Source organism: Caloenas nicobarica, chromosome 1, assembly GCF_036013445.1.
Source record: "Caloenas nicobarica isolate bCalNic1 chromosome 1, bCalNic1.hap1, whole genome shotgun sequence".
NCBI classification, from domain to species: Eukaryota; Metazoa; Chordata; class Aves; order Columbiformes; family Columbidae; genus Caloenas; species Caloenas nicobarica.
In genome coordinates this window covers 147,743,793-147,761,277 of record NC_088245.1, presented here as the reverse complement: position 1 = coordinate 147,761,277, position 17,485 = coordinate 147,743,793, and the positions used below count along the sequence as shown (strand labels likewise).

The 17,485-nt window shown below is 42.5% G+C and overlaps 1 protein-coding gene across 2 annotated transcripts; it reads right to left on the bottom strand.

The window, feature by feature from the left end:
* Positions 1-485: 485 nt before the first annotated feature.
* Positions 486-15,070, bottom strand: CNOT11 (CCR4-NOT transcription complex subunit 11). 2 transcript variants are annotated; one of them, XM_065639019.1, is made up of 8 exons: positions 14,615-15,070; positions 12,986-13,150; positions 8,172-8,324; positions 7,419-7,621; positions 6,522-6,724; positions 3,482-3,578; positions 2,842-2,951; positions 699-833 (listed from the first exon to the last, which is right to left on the bottom strand). In XM_065639019.1, exons 1-8 carry the CDS (start codon positions 15,039-15,041, stop codon positions 791-793), a joined length of 1,401 nt encoding a protein of 466 aa, XP_065495091.1. In that variant the 5' UTR covers positions 15,042-15,070; the 3' UTR covers positions 699-790. The 2 variants fall into 2 exon arrangements, with proteins under 2 accessions (XP_065495083.1, XP_065495091.1); XM_065639011.1 differs by lacking the exon at positions 2,842-2,951 and having other exon boundaries at positions 486-833.
* Between the last annotated feature and the right edge of the window lie 2,415 nt (positions 15,071-17,485).

Here is a 17,485-nt window from a genome sequence, read left to right as displayed (position 1 = left end):
AACATGAAATAGTTGCGATACTTCAACTACTGATGGTATCAGACCCATCTTCCGGAAAAATTCAGTCATCTTGAGAGAGTACTGCTCTGAGTCTCAGCACCCAGCATTTCATTTCTGCGACAGAGAGATAAACCTTTTGTTTTATGTACATATCAAGACAGGCTTGCCCTTGCTCACCAAAATGAGCATGCATTGTTAGAAGTTGTATCCAGCTCCTAGAAGGCCTTAACACAGTAAAGAGAAAACAGGAACTGAATTTACTTACCTTGGTACAAGTTTAGTTATTCACAAGCAGTTTTGAACACAGAGACAGTGAGTACCAGATTTATACTTCAGTTTGCTGTGAAACTGCAAGTATCATTTGCATTCTCTGCAACTAGAGCCTGTAGTTCAGGATAAGCATGACAGAGAGAGTTTAACACAGTCAAAAATAGCATAAGTGTAAGGCCTAACACATTTCACAAAGTCAAGCATGTGTATCAGAAAAAACATTTATTGTTTAAATGCATAAAATGCTATTTATAATTAATCCAGTGATTTAAGTTTAAAATATACAATTAATTGGTACAGAATGCTGGCAGGATTGTGGTGGGGTTTTTTGGTGTGGGTGTGTGTGTTTTCCAGTGACACAGTTTTTATTTTGATGTTTTTGTTTCTGATGGATTTTCCCCAGTGTCTAGTGTCTTCAGCAATCTGAAGAGGCCAGCTGCTTCTCGTATCCGACTGAACTCAATGCAGAATGCTTGCACTTCTATAAACAAGTCCTGGACATTAATAATTTTGTTTCTGATTAAAGACTGAAGAAAGACACAAACAAGACGTACCAAGCGATTCTGAAACAGAAGAGATAGGGTTTCATTATCCAAAGAAATCTTTGCAACCATGTCAGTTAAAGGACTGTTGGCCCTCAGCAGTACAACTGAGGCATTTCAGGAACAATTTAGTTTCAGCTATAATCTTGTTCACAAGCTTCGCACATGCAGCCCCTACATATATATATATTTTTTTTTTACCTCCCATGCTGCTACTGTATTTAAAAAAATTTACTCCTCTGCTTTGTAGCTCCTGTATCCAGAAATACAGTACTTTCTCAAGATTAATCCCTTGCACAAAGCAAGCACAAGATCTACCTGTGCACTGTACTTAATTTCTTTATTAGGTAATCTCTGAATAAAGTCAGAGAGAAGGGATCATAGCTTAAGATTATGTCATCACTAGGGTCTCGCTTAGCCTTATTTTCTACAGTGACACCACAAAGAAAAATGAACAAGCTTCACATTTCAAAATTCCCCAGTCACCACATGATTAAGACACTCCAGATGGGCAGCGACAGCAACAGGACTGATCCCAACCTTGCTTTGTGGGAAGGGCTCTATTGCTGAATTAGCACATGACCCTCTTGCTGTCTTAGAAGTAAAGACAGGACACCTAATCCAAGAACACATCTCAGAGCTCATGGCTCATTTCCCACCTGATCCAGTGAAAAGATGGGATCTCAGAAGTGTTCCTCCTTCCTAAGTGCTGCTTAGGTAACACCTTGCAGGGCAGGCTCAGAGTTGGGAAGTGGAAACCTAGGAACTGGCACCTACAACCTGCCATACACAGATCCAGTCACTAACCATCTGCTTTCTACAGAGTAGATTTTCCTCAAGGACAAAAATCAGATCTTACTCTACCATTAAAGTCGTCTCATACTTGACATTGTGAGGAGCTGAACCCAAACCTGTCTCTAAAAGCAACTATATACACACGAACGATGTTTATCAGGCAGAACTGAGGGGATTTGATAGATTAAGTGTCTTAAGTATTTTAGGTTGACACTGAAAATAAGCCATAAACTATTTTTACAGGAACTGAGTTTACTCCTGCAAATTTTGTTACCTATACTAAGAGAATTCAGAAATGGAACAAGTTGTTTCCTTCACTGCAATCAAAAGGCATCACGAGGGTTTGGGTTTTTTTTCTGCAACACAAATTAGTTACAAGAGTAACTTCAGTAATTGAGGAACATGAAACTCAGACCAAAAGTACAAACCCAAGACACTGGCTGACTCCCAATCCCTGAGGGTCATGCCTGTTCCAATACGAGTGGGTTTGTTCTGTGCTTTTCAAACAAAACATCTTGTGTCTCAGTTGCTATGAGGCCTCATATGCAGTATCAACAAGCGTTAAGATCTCATGAGCTTTGCGTGCGACTCTGATCAGTATGTCTTCCTTGACCCTCTGTTCTTTTTGTCCCCTGCATGCCTGACGCACAGCTGCCATATGATCTCAGCAGCCCCTTTGAGCACAGTGTCCCACCCTGTGGGCATATTCTCAGCTGCAGCCCAGCTCTGCTGCTGTTTTCCTGTTACGCTACCAAATGTAACAGGCACAGCTACTAAGCAGGTCACAGATCAAGCCACCCATGTGTATCTGGTGGAGTTCCAAAGCAGAGAAGCATGGCAGCCACCAAAAGATAACAAATGGTTACTCATCATCTGGAAGCGTACTGAGAACAAGACAGAGTGGGGGTTGCTGCTACCTAAACCCACACTGCACACATATCCTGTGTAGTGCATGCAACTTTTGTCTCTGCAGCTTAAGTAGAGCTAGAGAAGGACACCAAAAAAAAAAAAAAAAAGCTTCAGGAACAACTGCCTTGTTGCAAGAGACTAAAGAGGCTGCAGCCCTTCAGTACTGAGAGGAAAAATCCAAGGCAGGACTTGGTCAAGATTCACATCACAAAGCCTTGGGTAAACTGAACATGGAACTGTTTTTCACCAATGACATATCCAAGAAAACAAGTTCTACTGGGCACTTGGTGATACCAACCGATTGGTTTATGATAAAAGGAAGCACCTTGCACAGTGTGTAGACAACCTTGTGTTCCAGAAGCGTGGAAACTTCCTGGGGGTAAAGATCCTTGAAGTAGCTACACTTGCATGCTGGTACTGAGGAGGCAGGACAGGCTTGGGAAGTGGAGAGTATGGTGTTAGGAAGATAGAACAGAGAAGGTTTCTAGGTCTTTGAGGAGATCTGCAAGCTGTTGTAGGTCTGTAATAGTCATGATTGAAGGGCAAGACTTCCACATGAGTTTTGTAACATCACCTCAAAGGTCTGGAAGTGGTGGGCACGCTTGTACAGAAAAGAGACTAGAAGCTTAAAACTAAGCAGAAGGCAAACAACTAACAGTGCAGGTGAAGAAAAGGCACACTGGGTAACAGATAACCTGAGTCACACAAAACTGCAGTTTTGCCAGGGACACATGTATTACATCTACAGAAAAACAGAGAATAGTAATTACCTGTGAAGTCTCGTAAAAAAGTTAAACACTATAAAGAACTGCATAGTGTGTTAGGAAAAAAAAAAGTGCCTTTGAAATAAAGCAGCAGTAAGACAGAATAATTTAATGTTATCAGCCTTATAAAATCTCAGCACATATTACACAGAGCAATATATGGGACCCTTTTTCCCCCCACCAATTTACTGAAGTACTCACCTGCATATATTTGTCTTTAATCTGTTCACAGGTGGAGATACAATTGGAGATATAAAGATGAATAAATTCAGGCGGGAGATCAACTGCAGTAGTAAGCCTGTTCAAATTTAAAATATTCAGTGGTTTATGAAGCCATAAATCTAGTGATTCCATGATGAGTTACACCTGTGATACTAGTTTATTTCCAGTCATGTCATACAGAGCTGACTTCTGACAGCTTCCACAGACATATTTCTAATCATTTAAATTTCTTCATTAAGAGTCAAAAACTTTTTAAACTCTGACATGGTACAGAAGACAAGTTTGATTGCTTTCTAGTATATTGGACACACCTACAAACATTTGCTATATATTACACGAGTCAATGATACTAGTTTCCCATTTACAATGAAGCCTCCAAGCTGTCAGAGTACCAAGATGCTTCTGCAGTAAGCACTGCAATACAATTTTGCTTATTCATATGTGAATTTCAGGTACTGAATTTAGATGCTGAACTCCTTCCTTAAGTACACAACTGGAATAACTCCTTTGTCACATCAAAAGATCAGTCTCCTTAGTTCCCTCAGATCCATATTTTAGTCCTAGGAACTGAAATAATATGAGTATCTACGACTCACATAAAAGAGACCCTGACTATATGAAAATGTCAACTAGAGATTAATGATGCATGATAATCTCAGAAGCTTCTTACTGCAAAAAAATTGGAGAACTATTGCATTAAAGAATAGTGTTACTGTATTAAGGGTTAACAACGAAGCACACCTATTTGTGGTTTAACAATAGTGACTACTGGAGTATTTGAGCTGCCACTGTTTCTTAAACTGAAAAAGCAATACAGTTCTCTAAACATGACGACACACGCTAAATGTAGAACTGCCATGAAGTTACAACATAATTTGATCAAAGTAACTCTAATCACAGTTCTATCTCAAGTAGTGAAAGGTGGGGAAAACAGTGTTTTAGACATTTTAGTTTAATGTTTTTGTCTTATTTCACTTAAAAAAAAAAAAAAAAAATCAGTGTCTCCCTGTTGGCACTGACAGTCATTTTGCAGTTTGAGTAAAGTTGTTCCTATGGCAGTCATGCTGCGGGAGAACCAGCATGCCTGACTGGTGGTGCAGCTATCCTGAGTAAGAGTAAAAGCTCTTTTCTTCCCGCTCTTTCTCCATGTTGTGATGATTAGCCCGACTTCAGGGCAGTAACTGCTGTCAGTCTGCATCAGTAAGGAGGGATTTATTTCAGAAATGTTTCTTTCCTCAAATGATACTTAAGGTGCAATTCAACTCTGCTGCAAAGAGACCGCTGAACAAGACTGATCTGGTAGCCCACACTCAGTAACTGTCAAGAAATGAAGAAAGTTAAGTGGGAGAGATGTACTTTTGTAGTTTGTGAGGATTAGCTGTCTGAGTAGTTTTCCCATTGAAGGGGCCAGCATTCTATTAAGAAAATGGGTTGTACCTACGTGCAGAAATTAGTCCCAATGAAGACAGGGCACGAACGTAAAGCAGGATGGTGATTTAACAATGCCACCTTTTGTTCGCTTAAGCTGCATCAAGAATGCAAGTTGCATTTAAGCAGATTAACTGCGTGGAGTTAACTTCTGGGGGAGGATTCTCACAGTGACTACCCTTTGTCCCACTGTAGTCTTATGTTCCACACAAGCACCCCCAAGCAGCAGCAAAACTGACATTTCCAGATACCCTAATAAAACAACTGCTACCTCAGATGGAAGAGAAGACAGAAGCTAGAGCTGAGGCTAATTTTTAAGATACAAAAAAAAAAGAACATGAGTTCTTCATCAGGAGCGACTGGATTGTGACCCATTAGATGGAGTGACAGTCACTACAGTGACACAACCATACACATCCAGTAACTGATCATTTTGCAAGTTGCTAACTAAGTTTACAGCTTCCTGGGACACAGGACATGGACTTGCTAGTGAAATTCGTATATTAACCAGGAAGCTGATGTTTGACTAAAACTTTAGACATGCTATAGACTGTAGTGATAGACTGCCTTAATTGATACCTATTTTAAATAGTTTTGAGCTGGATGTATCAAACAGTTTGATAAAATTATTTTCTACTACTTATCAACAAGACTTGAAGTTACGCACAACACAATATGTATTTCCCCATTCCTTTTGAAGTAGAAACACTTTGCTAATATTAAAGAGTGACACAGTGTTTGCCTTGAATAAGCCGCTCCATTTGTAGAGCAGGGAAACTAGCATCACACTTGTGCCATAAACGTGCTTTTTACCATACCTAAAAAGGTAAAATATAGCATGTTATAAATAATTTATATGATCTTAATTTTAATAAAAATAGACAATTATATAAATTTATAAATTATACAAATTAATATTATAATTAATGTAAAAAGTAAAATAAATGCCTTCACTGTCACATCTTTCTGCCAGGAGACTGTGGGGTTTTTTCCTGTTAAGCAGTTTTGCTGCTGCTAATAGGAACCTGTTAACATTATAGTAATATTTTAAAATAGCACTGCTGTAAAAAGGAACCTAAAAATTGGCAGCTTTCTCTGAACTTGGCACTGAAGATGTTTGAGAGGTTCAATTTTTTATTACCAACCCACAGCTAACTTCACAAATTTAATCTGGACTAAAATAAGAGGCTTTTTTTTTTTTAACTACAGGCACCACCAAGAGGAACTATGCAAAAAGCAAGTAGAGCCTTTATGAAAGAAACAGACTTAGTCCAGTAGTCATAGAAAGCTAAAAATCCACAGCATACTCTTCCTTTACAGGATTAATCAGAGCACACTTTTAAGTCTTAATAATAAGTATTAACCAAAACAACACAAACAGCATAGGAAAACTGAAAAGGAAATGATAGTTTGATACTCTTTTCCTTCATTGTAATCTGACTAGTCATTTTTTCCATTCTTGTTACTTTTGGTAGTCTTTGGAATGCATCCAAACACAGCCCCATGGTGAACCTCACAATCATTTAATAACTGTTCAGTTATTTATTTTACATACTTAAGAAAACCTTCCTAGATTTGAGACAGTACTCACCGATTTACAACTTCCATTGAATGTAAGGACATGTCCATGTTGACCAAGACAGAAAAATACTCTGTTATCTGACTGGACTGCATCAGTTTCAGCAACATTTCTATAGCTACTAAAGGATTGTTTTCAACCAGGTCTGGCAATTTGGCAGGAGTGAGACCAATATGGTAAACAAGCTTGGGGTCCTTTTCCAGTTCTCCAAGGAGCTGTAAAGAAAAAAAGACTTAAGTGTTTATTTTTTTCAAAACTATTCACATTACTGCTTGAAGAAACTGCTATAACACATCTAAGCTACAGGACAACGACAACCCTTTAGATTTAGGCATCCCTATTGAAAGACACTGGAGGTATACCTTAAAATTTCTATGTAAAGGCAACTGCACCCATAAAGACTTTTAATAGGGCATTTATCAGTCTTCCATCAGCGGATGGCAAGGAAGGAAAGGAAAAAAAACACATGAAAAGTTTCAGCCTTCTTTAGTTTCCTGCCCAGCAGAAAGAAGCTTATAGTGTCACCATAATTATCATCAAAAAAGCCCACTGAAAATCAGGGCTAATACTATCAAATTGAGGAAAAATAAAATTCAGTGTTGGCATTTCTGAAATAATTACTTAGGAAAACCTTCCACAGAAGCACAAACAACTTTGTTATAAGAATATTCTTCCCGGCAGAAACATATTGGTGCCACTTATTGATCAACTGTAACTATGTTCACTCAATGCTATGAAGTTTAAAGATTTCTTCCTCATTCATATATACCCAAATCAAAACTCTTGAGTTTGTACTTGGAGCTTCCCGAATCCAAATACAATCAAAGTGATCCAAGTTTTCTAAAATACACCTGTTAATAAACAGCTTGTTAGGAAATGATTTTAGACAGATAAGTGCACGATACTTACCTGTGTCTGCTGTGGGGAAGTCAAGGGACTTTTAAAAGCTTTTGCCATGATTCTTTTTATCTCCACTCCAGTGCTGTTTTTAACACACATTGACTTATCCCACTGAATTGTGTGATCTGGCTCTATTGGATTTAACCACGCCAATTCATCCTCACATATATGGAGTGGAGGCGGTGGTCGAATAAACTCTGGCCGAAAGTGACCTAAACCAGCAACAACGCGAAACATTTTTTTTTAAGCTTCAAGTATTCGGTTTTACAACAGTACAAAAAGAAACTCCCCAGGGCCCCCATTTCTTTAAGCTATTGTAACAATGAGAACAGCATTACTATCTTATTTGCCCCCTAGAAAAACATTTAATTCTGATTTTTAGTGACACTGTTACATCAGCCTGTTTTTCCTCTTGATTCAGATCACCAAGTTACTGACTCTATGGCCTTTTTTCCTTCCACAGCAATTGCTTCCTTGGAAGGTGTTAACAGTCGATGCAGATCTTACCATAGGGGACTAAGATCTGAGGGGCATCAGACCAAGTGTTTTAGCAAACAGATGACCTGGGTAACAGCTTGAAGACAGGCTCCAGATTTTTAAAAATCTAGAAATGTGAACACTATGGAGTCTGATCTGGAGACAGCCTGACACAGTTTTGTACTTCATACCTTGAAAATACTTCTGAATTACATTTCATCTGGAGAAGTATAACAACATGGCATGTCATGAGTTACAGAAACAAAGATGTGAAAATGCACATACTTTCTATAGGAGGTTTTGGTCCACTCACTAAGGCTTCCGTGATCTGGGAGGCAACAGAGCTGTCAAAACCGGAGTTGGAAGAATCTGGGTCAGGATCGCTGAGGATGCTGGGGAAGCTGGCCTTGCTCTGTGTTGGCAACTCGGACTGACGTTCTGAAAGAAGGCCAGTCCATGATATTAAAGCATAAAATTGAAACAGAGACGCCTGGAATACTAAAAGCAGTGAGAAACAAGCAACTTTAGGAGAGAAGAACTAGCTTAAAAAAAAACCCCAAATAACCAAAACCAGATAACAGCAACATGAAATTTAGCACTGTGTCAGCCAGCTAGTACTCGGAGTGCCAGCTGACAGGCAGAGGATAGAGGTATGCAGCAAGGATAAAGAATAGAAAGTAATCTGGAACATAGTCTTGGCTTTAGAAAAGGTAAGTACCCAATGTAATCTGCATCTAGAAGCACATTACTAGGTTCACATGGTACTCCTGAAAGAGTTCATATGCTATGTCTAGTTTTACGATCACTTCTTCTTGGAGCAGGGGAAAAAAAAAAAAAAGAATCTACAGAGATACATTTACAGGCTCCTCAACAATGATGGTCATACTAGACCTGACCTGGAGTCAGCTATTCAAATTTATCCAACACATTCCAGTGGCACTGCAGAAACTGCTTTTGCCTCCCCTGTCAAGCTACAGCAAGTGCTTGAGTGGAAAAAGATGGAGTTTGTTAAGTGATTCTACATACATCGCCATTAAAGCAAACCTGAAAAGAGCTGAAAGTGTCCCTTTAAACACCAAATTACAGAACATAAACAAGTTACATAAAAATAAGATTAAATGTAGTACATGCAACTGGAAACTTGAAGGGTATGTAGCTCAATACTCACACTGTCAGATTTTTATTTGTTCTTTTGTCAAAAATCTATCACTCTTCTGTATCTGAAGACTTAATAGCTGATCTTCTATGTTCTCTGTATTTTTTTGAGAGATCACGTTTTCCATTCGTTTGGCAAAACACTCCAAAACAAACGCCAGCAGAAAAAAAACAAAACAAAACCCAACTCCCCCAAACAAACCCCAACTCCCTCCAAAATAAAAAAAAAATACTAAAAAAACCCCCCAAAAACCAGAACCAAACACGAATCACACACACAAAACCAAACCCCAAACATGCACCAAAAAAAACACAAAACAGAAAAAAAAAACCAACACACACTACAGACCATCACCTTACATTCCTTCTTCCCTCCATAGAGGGCCTTAAGCAATCTGAAGTCCAAAATTGTTGGTACCACACGAGGAATCCCTTGAAAAAGTGCCATGTGAAACTAAACACTGCTTTTTCTGACTAATCAAGTGTAGTGTTGTCAGATCCAGTGAACTGTCCCTACCACTCCTAAGCCAAGTGTGCTTGCTACTTTTGCACAACCCCATTAACCCTTTCTGGCTCCCCATGCATGTCAACTATTTCCCACGACTCCAAACAAATCCGTGAGAGACGCTGAAACTGTGAGTGACGAAAGGCTTATCAAAACAGCACCACACATTGCTGATTTCTTTTTTGGGTTTCTGTCTTACTTTATCCAATTATTTCAGATCATGCAAACATTTGCATACATCCTCACTGAAGCAGCACAGCAGGGTATGTTTTTTCTGTTAAAGGCAACAACTAGCATACTTTCCAGTCGTTTTCAAAAAAATAAACAAACAAAAAACCAAAAAAACCACCAAACCACAACACAATTTTAAAAGTCAAAGTCCAAATGAGCTGGTTTATAGAACATCTTCAGCTTTATAAACTACTTCAAACTCCAGCTTGTGAGTACTTTCATTTAGCCAATGAACAGGATTGATTTAACAAATTAAGTTCTACAGAGAAAAAAAAGATAGAGTGTCTTTTTTTTAGTCTTTTATTTATAGTCTAGAACGTCTATCAGTTGGTAGAAGTAAACCACTGGCATGTTTGTATCATCTAAATGATTAATGATGCTTAATTAGAAATATAAAAATTTAAGATAAAGTCCTTCAATCCATTGATTTTAGAAGCCTGCATAAGCCCTTCGTTATATCCATTGATGACCAAAAGCTCACCTTCACTGCTTCAGCTATTAGGGCTGGATCAACAGTTTCAAGTAACCAAAAGTGAGAATTAGAACATGCTAATTTAACAGAAAAGTACAGAGCATCTTGAACACCTAAATTAAAAAAACAAAACAAAACACACAAACCCCAAAAAACTCACACCACCTTAAAACAATCACTTAGGCTACCTTATGAAGCTTTTTTTTTTCTTTTTACAGGTAAATCAAAGCTTTCTTTGATTTTTAAAGGAAAGCTCTACAATATGTGACAAACTTAAGTTCAGTACAGGTCAGTTACTCTCAAATACGAGTTAGCAGACAAACAGTTAGGAGCACTTTGCCAGAAGACCCATCCCTGAAACTAGGAGAAAGTGTTGGTTTTTTTTTTTATATACAGTGACACACCAGATGAACAAAACCAATTTATAGGCAGAGACCAAGGCTTGAAGAAACATTCTGTGGACCAAGGGGAGAAGAGGACAAAGCAAGTTTTAATACTCAATCCCAAGATGCTTTATTCCAACACACTATTTTTGAGGGGAAAAGAACAAACCAACCAACAAAAAACAGACCACACACACAAAAACCAAAACACCAAACAAAAACACCACCACCACCCACAAAAAATAAAAACACCACCCCCCCCCAACCAAACAAAAAACCCCACAAAATGAACAAAAACCACACACAAAACAAACAAAACCCCACCACAGCCAGAAACACCACCATACAGTTGCACGTGAATTATCACAATGAGGTCAAGTTCAGAAGACAAGCGAAGTATTTTTTTTCCTCCCTTTGCAAATAAAGCATTGGTATAGATACACTGATTTAAAAAAAAAAAAAGCTTTCTAAATTAAATTGATTTTGCAAGTATATGCTAAACGAAGTCAAAATCCTCCTGCTCTAAATAACCCTGAATTAATCTCAGGAGCCACAATTTTGAAGGGCCACGAAGTCTTTCAGCTGTTATGTTGTATGAAATGCAGGGGGAAAGGGTGTAAATGCAACCCCTAAACACTTTATCTAAGCACTGTAATACAAGTATTTATGCACTGTCAGCAGCACAGCTTCATCCTGCATCATTAGGAGAAATATGCTGAAAACTTCGCAGACATTCCGAAACATGGGAAATAGAGAGTCAAGAAGCATTGCAATATTAAAATGAGCAAAAGATTTATCTTCCAAGAAAGTGAATAGAAAGCCGATGTTTATTCTAGGGAGCTACAGCAAGAAGCCTGAGAAATACAAAATTAAACTTTTTTGAAGTTATTTTGTTACATAACTCCTACAACTGCTCATAAGCAGTTAATTATGCACATTTACTGTATTATGTAAATGATACATACTTAATTTTGCAAAGCCCTATTAATGACTCTATACTGTACTTCAAGCCATCAGTATCTTCTATTTTTTTTAAAAAAAGGACAAATTAAAATGCATGGCCTAGAGTACCCATCCATACAACTATAGTTTTGAAGTTCTCTACATGTTTTATTTTCAGTGAGAATAAACTGTTCAGAAGGCAAACACTGTACTAAGGGGAAAACAAATAAAAACAAATGAAATAACTCCAGGCTTCTTTAAGGCATCACATGTGCCTGATGCAAAAAAATCACAACCTCAAGTTTCACAAAATCTGAATTCACAAAAGTATTCTAGAAAACACAGGCAAGATGAATAGAACAAGAACCAGACAGGTTTGTTTCACCCTTGAAAGTATTTTAGGGCGTCAATTTGCATTTTCAAAAGATCCCGCAGTCTGGAAACAGTACCTAAGGAGGACACCAGAGGGCATTTCTACACTGTGAACAAGGGACAGTATACCACAGCGTAACAAGCCAGGGACAGATCCTACAGGGAAAAAAACAAAACAAACACCAAACAAACCAAAAATACACAAAACAAACCAAAAAAAAACACTCGACAAAACAAAACAGAAAAGATTACAATATACAGATAGAACTGCAGGATGGAAAAAGCCTAATTAGTGCCTGACCTCAAAGCGGTAAACCACACTGTACAGATATAAAAGCAGGATGGTCAGTTTTTAAGCAAAAATGTCCATTTGCACATATCTAGGAAAAAACACACTTCTTTTTTCTGTCCAAACTGGCTCCTTGTTCCCAAAAATACTTTCATATTTCAGATATAGCCCCAGATGTGACTCATCAGTCAACGTGATCAGAACAATCATGTTCCTGCTCCTTTTCTCCTGTCAAAGTATAAGCATCACATTGCTTTTCTTTTCAACCTAGTAAAAGTAGACCACCTTACCATTCTTGAACTAACACTGTAAGATCTGACTTTATTTTGTAAAACTGAAGAATTAATTGTAATAGCAAATTTGCTAGGTGCAGTTGAAGTACTGGTACATGACAGCGTGACAGTTATTTTGTGTTCTCTCACGCTAGAAATACTGCAGAGTGTGAAAAGGGACAAAAATACACACACATACACAAAAAAAACCCCAAAGCTTTAGATGTAAATCTTCCTGTATTCACAAGATGTTTTCATGTTTAAGGCAGTGGCAGATGCTGAAGTATGATAAAACTGTTAAGATGTAATCTCTGCTTGAGATTTCTTTATGTACTTGAACAGGGGTTTGAAGACCGTAAAGCATAGTACAACCTTTTTCATTTTTAGGATAAACAAGACTGTTTCTCAGGTAACTCATAACCACATTACAACTAGCATTTCCATTCATAATTCAACTACAGCTGCAGCTCCTCCTTACCTGCTAATGCCAGCTGAAGCCCACTTATATCCACTGACTGGGCCATGTTCCCCACGTCCATTGAAGCAATCTGCCGAGGAGTCTTCTTGAACAATTCTCTAGGGGGGGCCAACATCAGTTGAGAAAGAAAGAATTTTTCTGGAGGAGTTATGGGAGGTAAGAAGCCTGTGGAAACACAATGAAACACAATCTCTGATTTTTAAAGCAGCAGCATTAATGGTTTCCATATACTTCACATAGAACAGCAAAAATAAAACACAAACTGATGTGTTATCTACGGTAAGATCCGTGCAACTGAAGAGTCTCTGTTGACTGCTACCTATTCAGCTCCTAAAGTAATGCAAGATACAGCGTTATACTGACCTGTATGATCATAGAATGGTTTGTGTTGGAAAGGACCTGTAAAGGTTACCTAGTCCAACCCCCCTGCAATGAGCAGGGACATCTGTAACTAGATCAGGTTGCTCAGAGCCCCGTCCAGCCTGGCCTGGAATGTCTCCAGGGATGGGGCATCTACCACCTCTCTGGGCAACCTGGGACAGTGTTTCACCACCCTCACTGTAAAAAAATTCATCCTTGTGTCTAGCCTGAAATACGAGGCTTGCCAGCAGCATAGGAACCTCTGGGAGGTATCTCAACATGCAACATCTGATGCTCAGTCTGTTGCAGTGGTTTCTTTACATGCTTTCCAGTTTAGACAGATAGAGAGCTACTAAATATGACCAGACATTGCAATTCATACTGTTGGTTATAAAAGTAACTTTTTTAGAAACTGATTTACCCATCACTGCCGTGCTTGCATTTAATGAAGTGGAAAAAAAGTGTTTCATGAACTTAAGAGGTTTGTTTCACAGCTTTAAAGCCACCAAAGTCCTCCCGTTACCCCCAGGGCTTTGTAACGGCTTCCTCCCCAAAATCCCGCGTTACGGTCCAACCAAGCACCCTGTCAGACACCAAACCTCGCCTTGACGAGCTCCCACCGCTTTTTTTCCAAACGCGGGAAGCGCAAAGCTCCCAGTGGGAAGCCGAGTCTGGACAGCAATACCAAACCACAGAATGTTATGGATCACAAGGGAACTTGAAAGATCATCTAGTTCAGTCCCCCTGCTGGAGCAGGAACACCTAGATGAGGCTACACAGGAAGGTGTCCAGGTGGGTTTTGAATGTCTCCAGAGAAGGAGACTCCACAACCTCCCTGGGCAGCCTGTTCCAGTGCTCTGGCACCCTGAGACCAAGTTTCTCCTCATATTTAAGTGGAACCTCCTGTGTTCCAGTTTGTACCTGTTACCCCTTGTCTTATCATTGGTTGTCACCGAGAAGAGCCTGGCTCCATCCTCCTGACACTCACCCTTTATATATTTCTAAACATACATGAGGTCACCCCTCAGTCTCCTCTTCTCCAAGCTAAAGAGACCCAGCTCCCTCAGCCTTTGCTCATACGGGAGATGCTCCACTCCCTTAATCATCTTTGTTGCCCTGCGCTGGACTCTCTCCAGCAGTTCCCTGTCCTTGTTGAACTGAGGGGCCCAGAACTGGACACAATATTCCAGATGCCGCGGCGCGGGGAAGCCGCCGGGAAGGCTCCTCCGGCCGCCGCCCGTCACCCTCCATGCCGGCGGCGGGACGCACCTGAGAGCGGCGTCCGCTCGGCCTCGTCGCCGCCGCGCTCGGGCGCGGGGTTGAGCAGGTGCGCGAAGACGGCGGCGAAGGGGTTGGCGGCCAGGGGCTCGGTGCGGTACATCTCCCAGAGCAGGTAGAGCGCGGTGAGGCGCTGCGCGGGGCTGGGCAGCAGGTCGGGCTGCTGCAGCAGGAGGACGAGGACGGAGCCCAGGCGGAAGTGCTCGGCCTTGCCGAAGTAGTGGTGGAAGGCGCTGGAGAGGCCCTCGAAGGTGCTGCCGCCCGCCTCCTCCGACACGATGCTCAGCAGGCTCGACAGCTCCTTCGGCGACAGGCTCATTCTGCCGCCCGCCGGCCCGCCGCCCGCCGCGCCGCCCGACTCGCCCGCCTCCGCTCCCACCTGAGTGCCGGGCGCCGGGCTGCCCCCGCCCCCGGGCATCCGCCCCCACCCGCCGCCGCCCGCTCCGGCCCCGCCGCTCCCCGCTGCCGTAACGCCGCGCGCGGTGTCGCGCCGGCCCCGCTTTACGGCGCGGCCGTAAAAGCGGCAGCGCTGACGGGGCGTTCCGGCTCGGCGCCGGGGCGGCGGGGAGGCGCGCACGCCATTGGCCGCGCGGCGGCGAGCGGGGGAGCGGCGGCCCTGCGCTCGCGGCCCCGCCTGGCGGAACGGGATTGGCCCCAGCTGCCCGGCGGGGGCGGGGCGGGCGCGGGGGATTGGCTGCCGCGGGGAGCCGTTGAGGCCGGCAGGGGGAGCCCAGCGGCGCGCGGCACAGGGGGGCCTGTTCCTCCGTCCCGCCGCCCGGGATGGCGGGGGGGCGGTGAGGGCCCCGCTCCCACAGGGCCCGGCGGTGCGGGCTGCCCGCGCCCACCGGCGGGGCCCCGTGGCCTCCAGCGAGGCAGCTGTGACTGGCGGCCCGGAGCGAGCGGGGCGGGGCGGGGGTCGGCCCGGCGTGGGGAGCTGGAAGGGGCTGAGGCTGAGCCCCGCCCGCACGTCGCGCCATGGCCGCCGCTGCCTGCCCAGGTGTGGGTCCGCTTCTGGCTGAGGAACGGCTCAGCGCCGGCGTGTTTGACAGCGGGACGGTGACACGTTTGCTCACATCCCACTGTGAGATCGCCCCATGGCTTTCTGAAAGAAGGGGAGCCTCCACCCCAGACACCTTCCCCGTCATCACCCCAAATGGGAGGGAAGGCACATTCCAGATGTACGTGGACCCGCTATGAGGGGTTGTGTGTCCCTGAGAGTGACCAGAAAGAGAGAGACGCCAAGGCTGTGCTTCCATCAGCAGCCATGGCAGCCTGGCCTTGCACTGGCGATAAACGGGAAAGGTGGTGGTCACCTCCTCCCACTGCCCACCTCTGCCCTGCCCAAAGGGCATCCTGGAGGGCAGCATTCATCCCCTGCTTCCATGATCCGATTCAACCGAGAACTATCTGCTTTGCCGATGAGGTTCTCAGCAGAGCTGGAGGACGGCGAGGTGCAATAGTGTGCGGCTGGAAGTCGGGGATGGAAGAACATCCCTGTTGAGTGCGGTGATCTGTTTCACCCAGGTTACCTTGTGGATGTGCATCTTGAGGGACAGCAATTCACAGATGCATCAGGCGTAGCCCGAAGGAGTGCTGAGGGCATGACCTGGAGAAAAGCTTTTTGTGGTATGTGCCGAGAGAAGGGCTTGGAAAGTCCTGAGAGCAGACATTGCTTCTGCTGATTCTTCTAGTATCAGTACTCCTCCCAAGTCACCCAGCCCAGAAGACCTTGGCTTTCTAGCTAGCCATGCTGCTGTGCAAGATGAGATTAGGTTTCTAAAATAATATAAACTGAAAGCTAGTGTTCTGAATATAGTCTGAGTAATAGAGGTGTTCCTTAATTTACGTGATTGATGGGAAAGAAACCCAGATCTGAGTGGTGTAAAGGCTTCACGTACATATACAGACATTAAAAAACAGTAACTTTGGGAAAAAATGGTCTGCAGCCGTGTGAGGTGTGATGACTGATAGAGTTCATCAGCTGAGTAGATGACAGTGAGAGATCTGTTTGCAAGATACACACCTGGAATAGTAGAGCAGATTGAAGAGAATGCCAGTGAGCTTCCTGCCATGGCCAAACAGTGGAGTCCTTGGAAGTTTGGGCCAATTTGGACTTTACTAACAGCTGCAGCAAGGACTTTAACCAAGAATTTGGAAGAAGATGAAAGGATTGCAAATTGCTGAGGAAGTTAGCTATGTAAGTGTGCAGCAGGGCTAGCTGGAGAACTTTGGAATGCATGGACATGACCAAGAGCTTTCCTCCCTTACTTGTGACACAGAGAGAGAAGTTGTTGAGTATCTTCAGTCAAATCATGTGAAAGATCAGTATTTTAAAGAGGAAGACTCTGGGCCAGAAGTTGTTCCTCATAACTCAATGAATTTCTGTATGAACAGTTGGAAAGATGAACCTTGGCAGCTGACTTCAACGCTCAGTCAATGAGAAGACATTTCAGTTTGCAGAAAAGCTGAGGATATACAGAACAGGCCAACCATCTTCCCCTCTGTCTTGCTAACCTGTGGAGAAACCGTAGTTCTCTCATCCTGTCAGAGAGAGTTTTGGCTCTGTGGGATTGAACCATTGCAATAAACTGGGAAGGTGAAACCATGTCGGTGGTCTGCTGAGTGGAAAAGGCCCAAGTGGCTGTTTCTAGGTCTCTCAGAGACTGGAGATAACGGTTTGATACAAGGATATAAAAGACTTGGGAGAATGACAGCTTATTACAGCAAAGCTAGGTTTTCCTGAATAGGAGTTGCTGGTCTAAACAAAAGGCACTCGTGTCAGTAGCTGTGGCTATACATATCCATAACTCTACACAAAAACATAGGATGATGTTATCTAGCTCAGTGTCTTGTCCATGACTG

Excerpts from the sequence above, each read along its gene's own strand:
- CNOT11 (XM_065639011.1), bottom strand. The coding sequence starts at position 15,041 with ATGCCCGGGGGCGGGGGCAGCCCGGCGCCCGGCACTCAGGTGGGAGCG. Across the intron at positions 8,325-12,985 it reads GCTTCAGCTGGCATTAGCAG|AACGTCAGTCCGAGTTGCCA; the intron begins GTAAGGAGGAGC and ends GCCTTCTTTCAG. Across the intron at positions 6,725-7,418 it reads CTTCCCCACAGCAGACACAG|CTCCTTGGAGAACTGGAAAA; the intron begins GTAAGTATCGTG and ends TTTTCTTTACAG.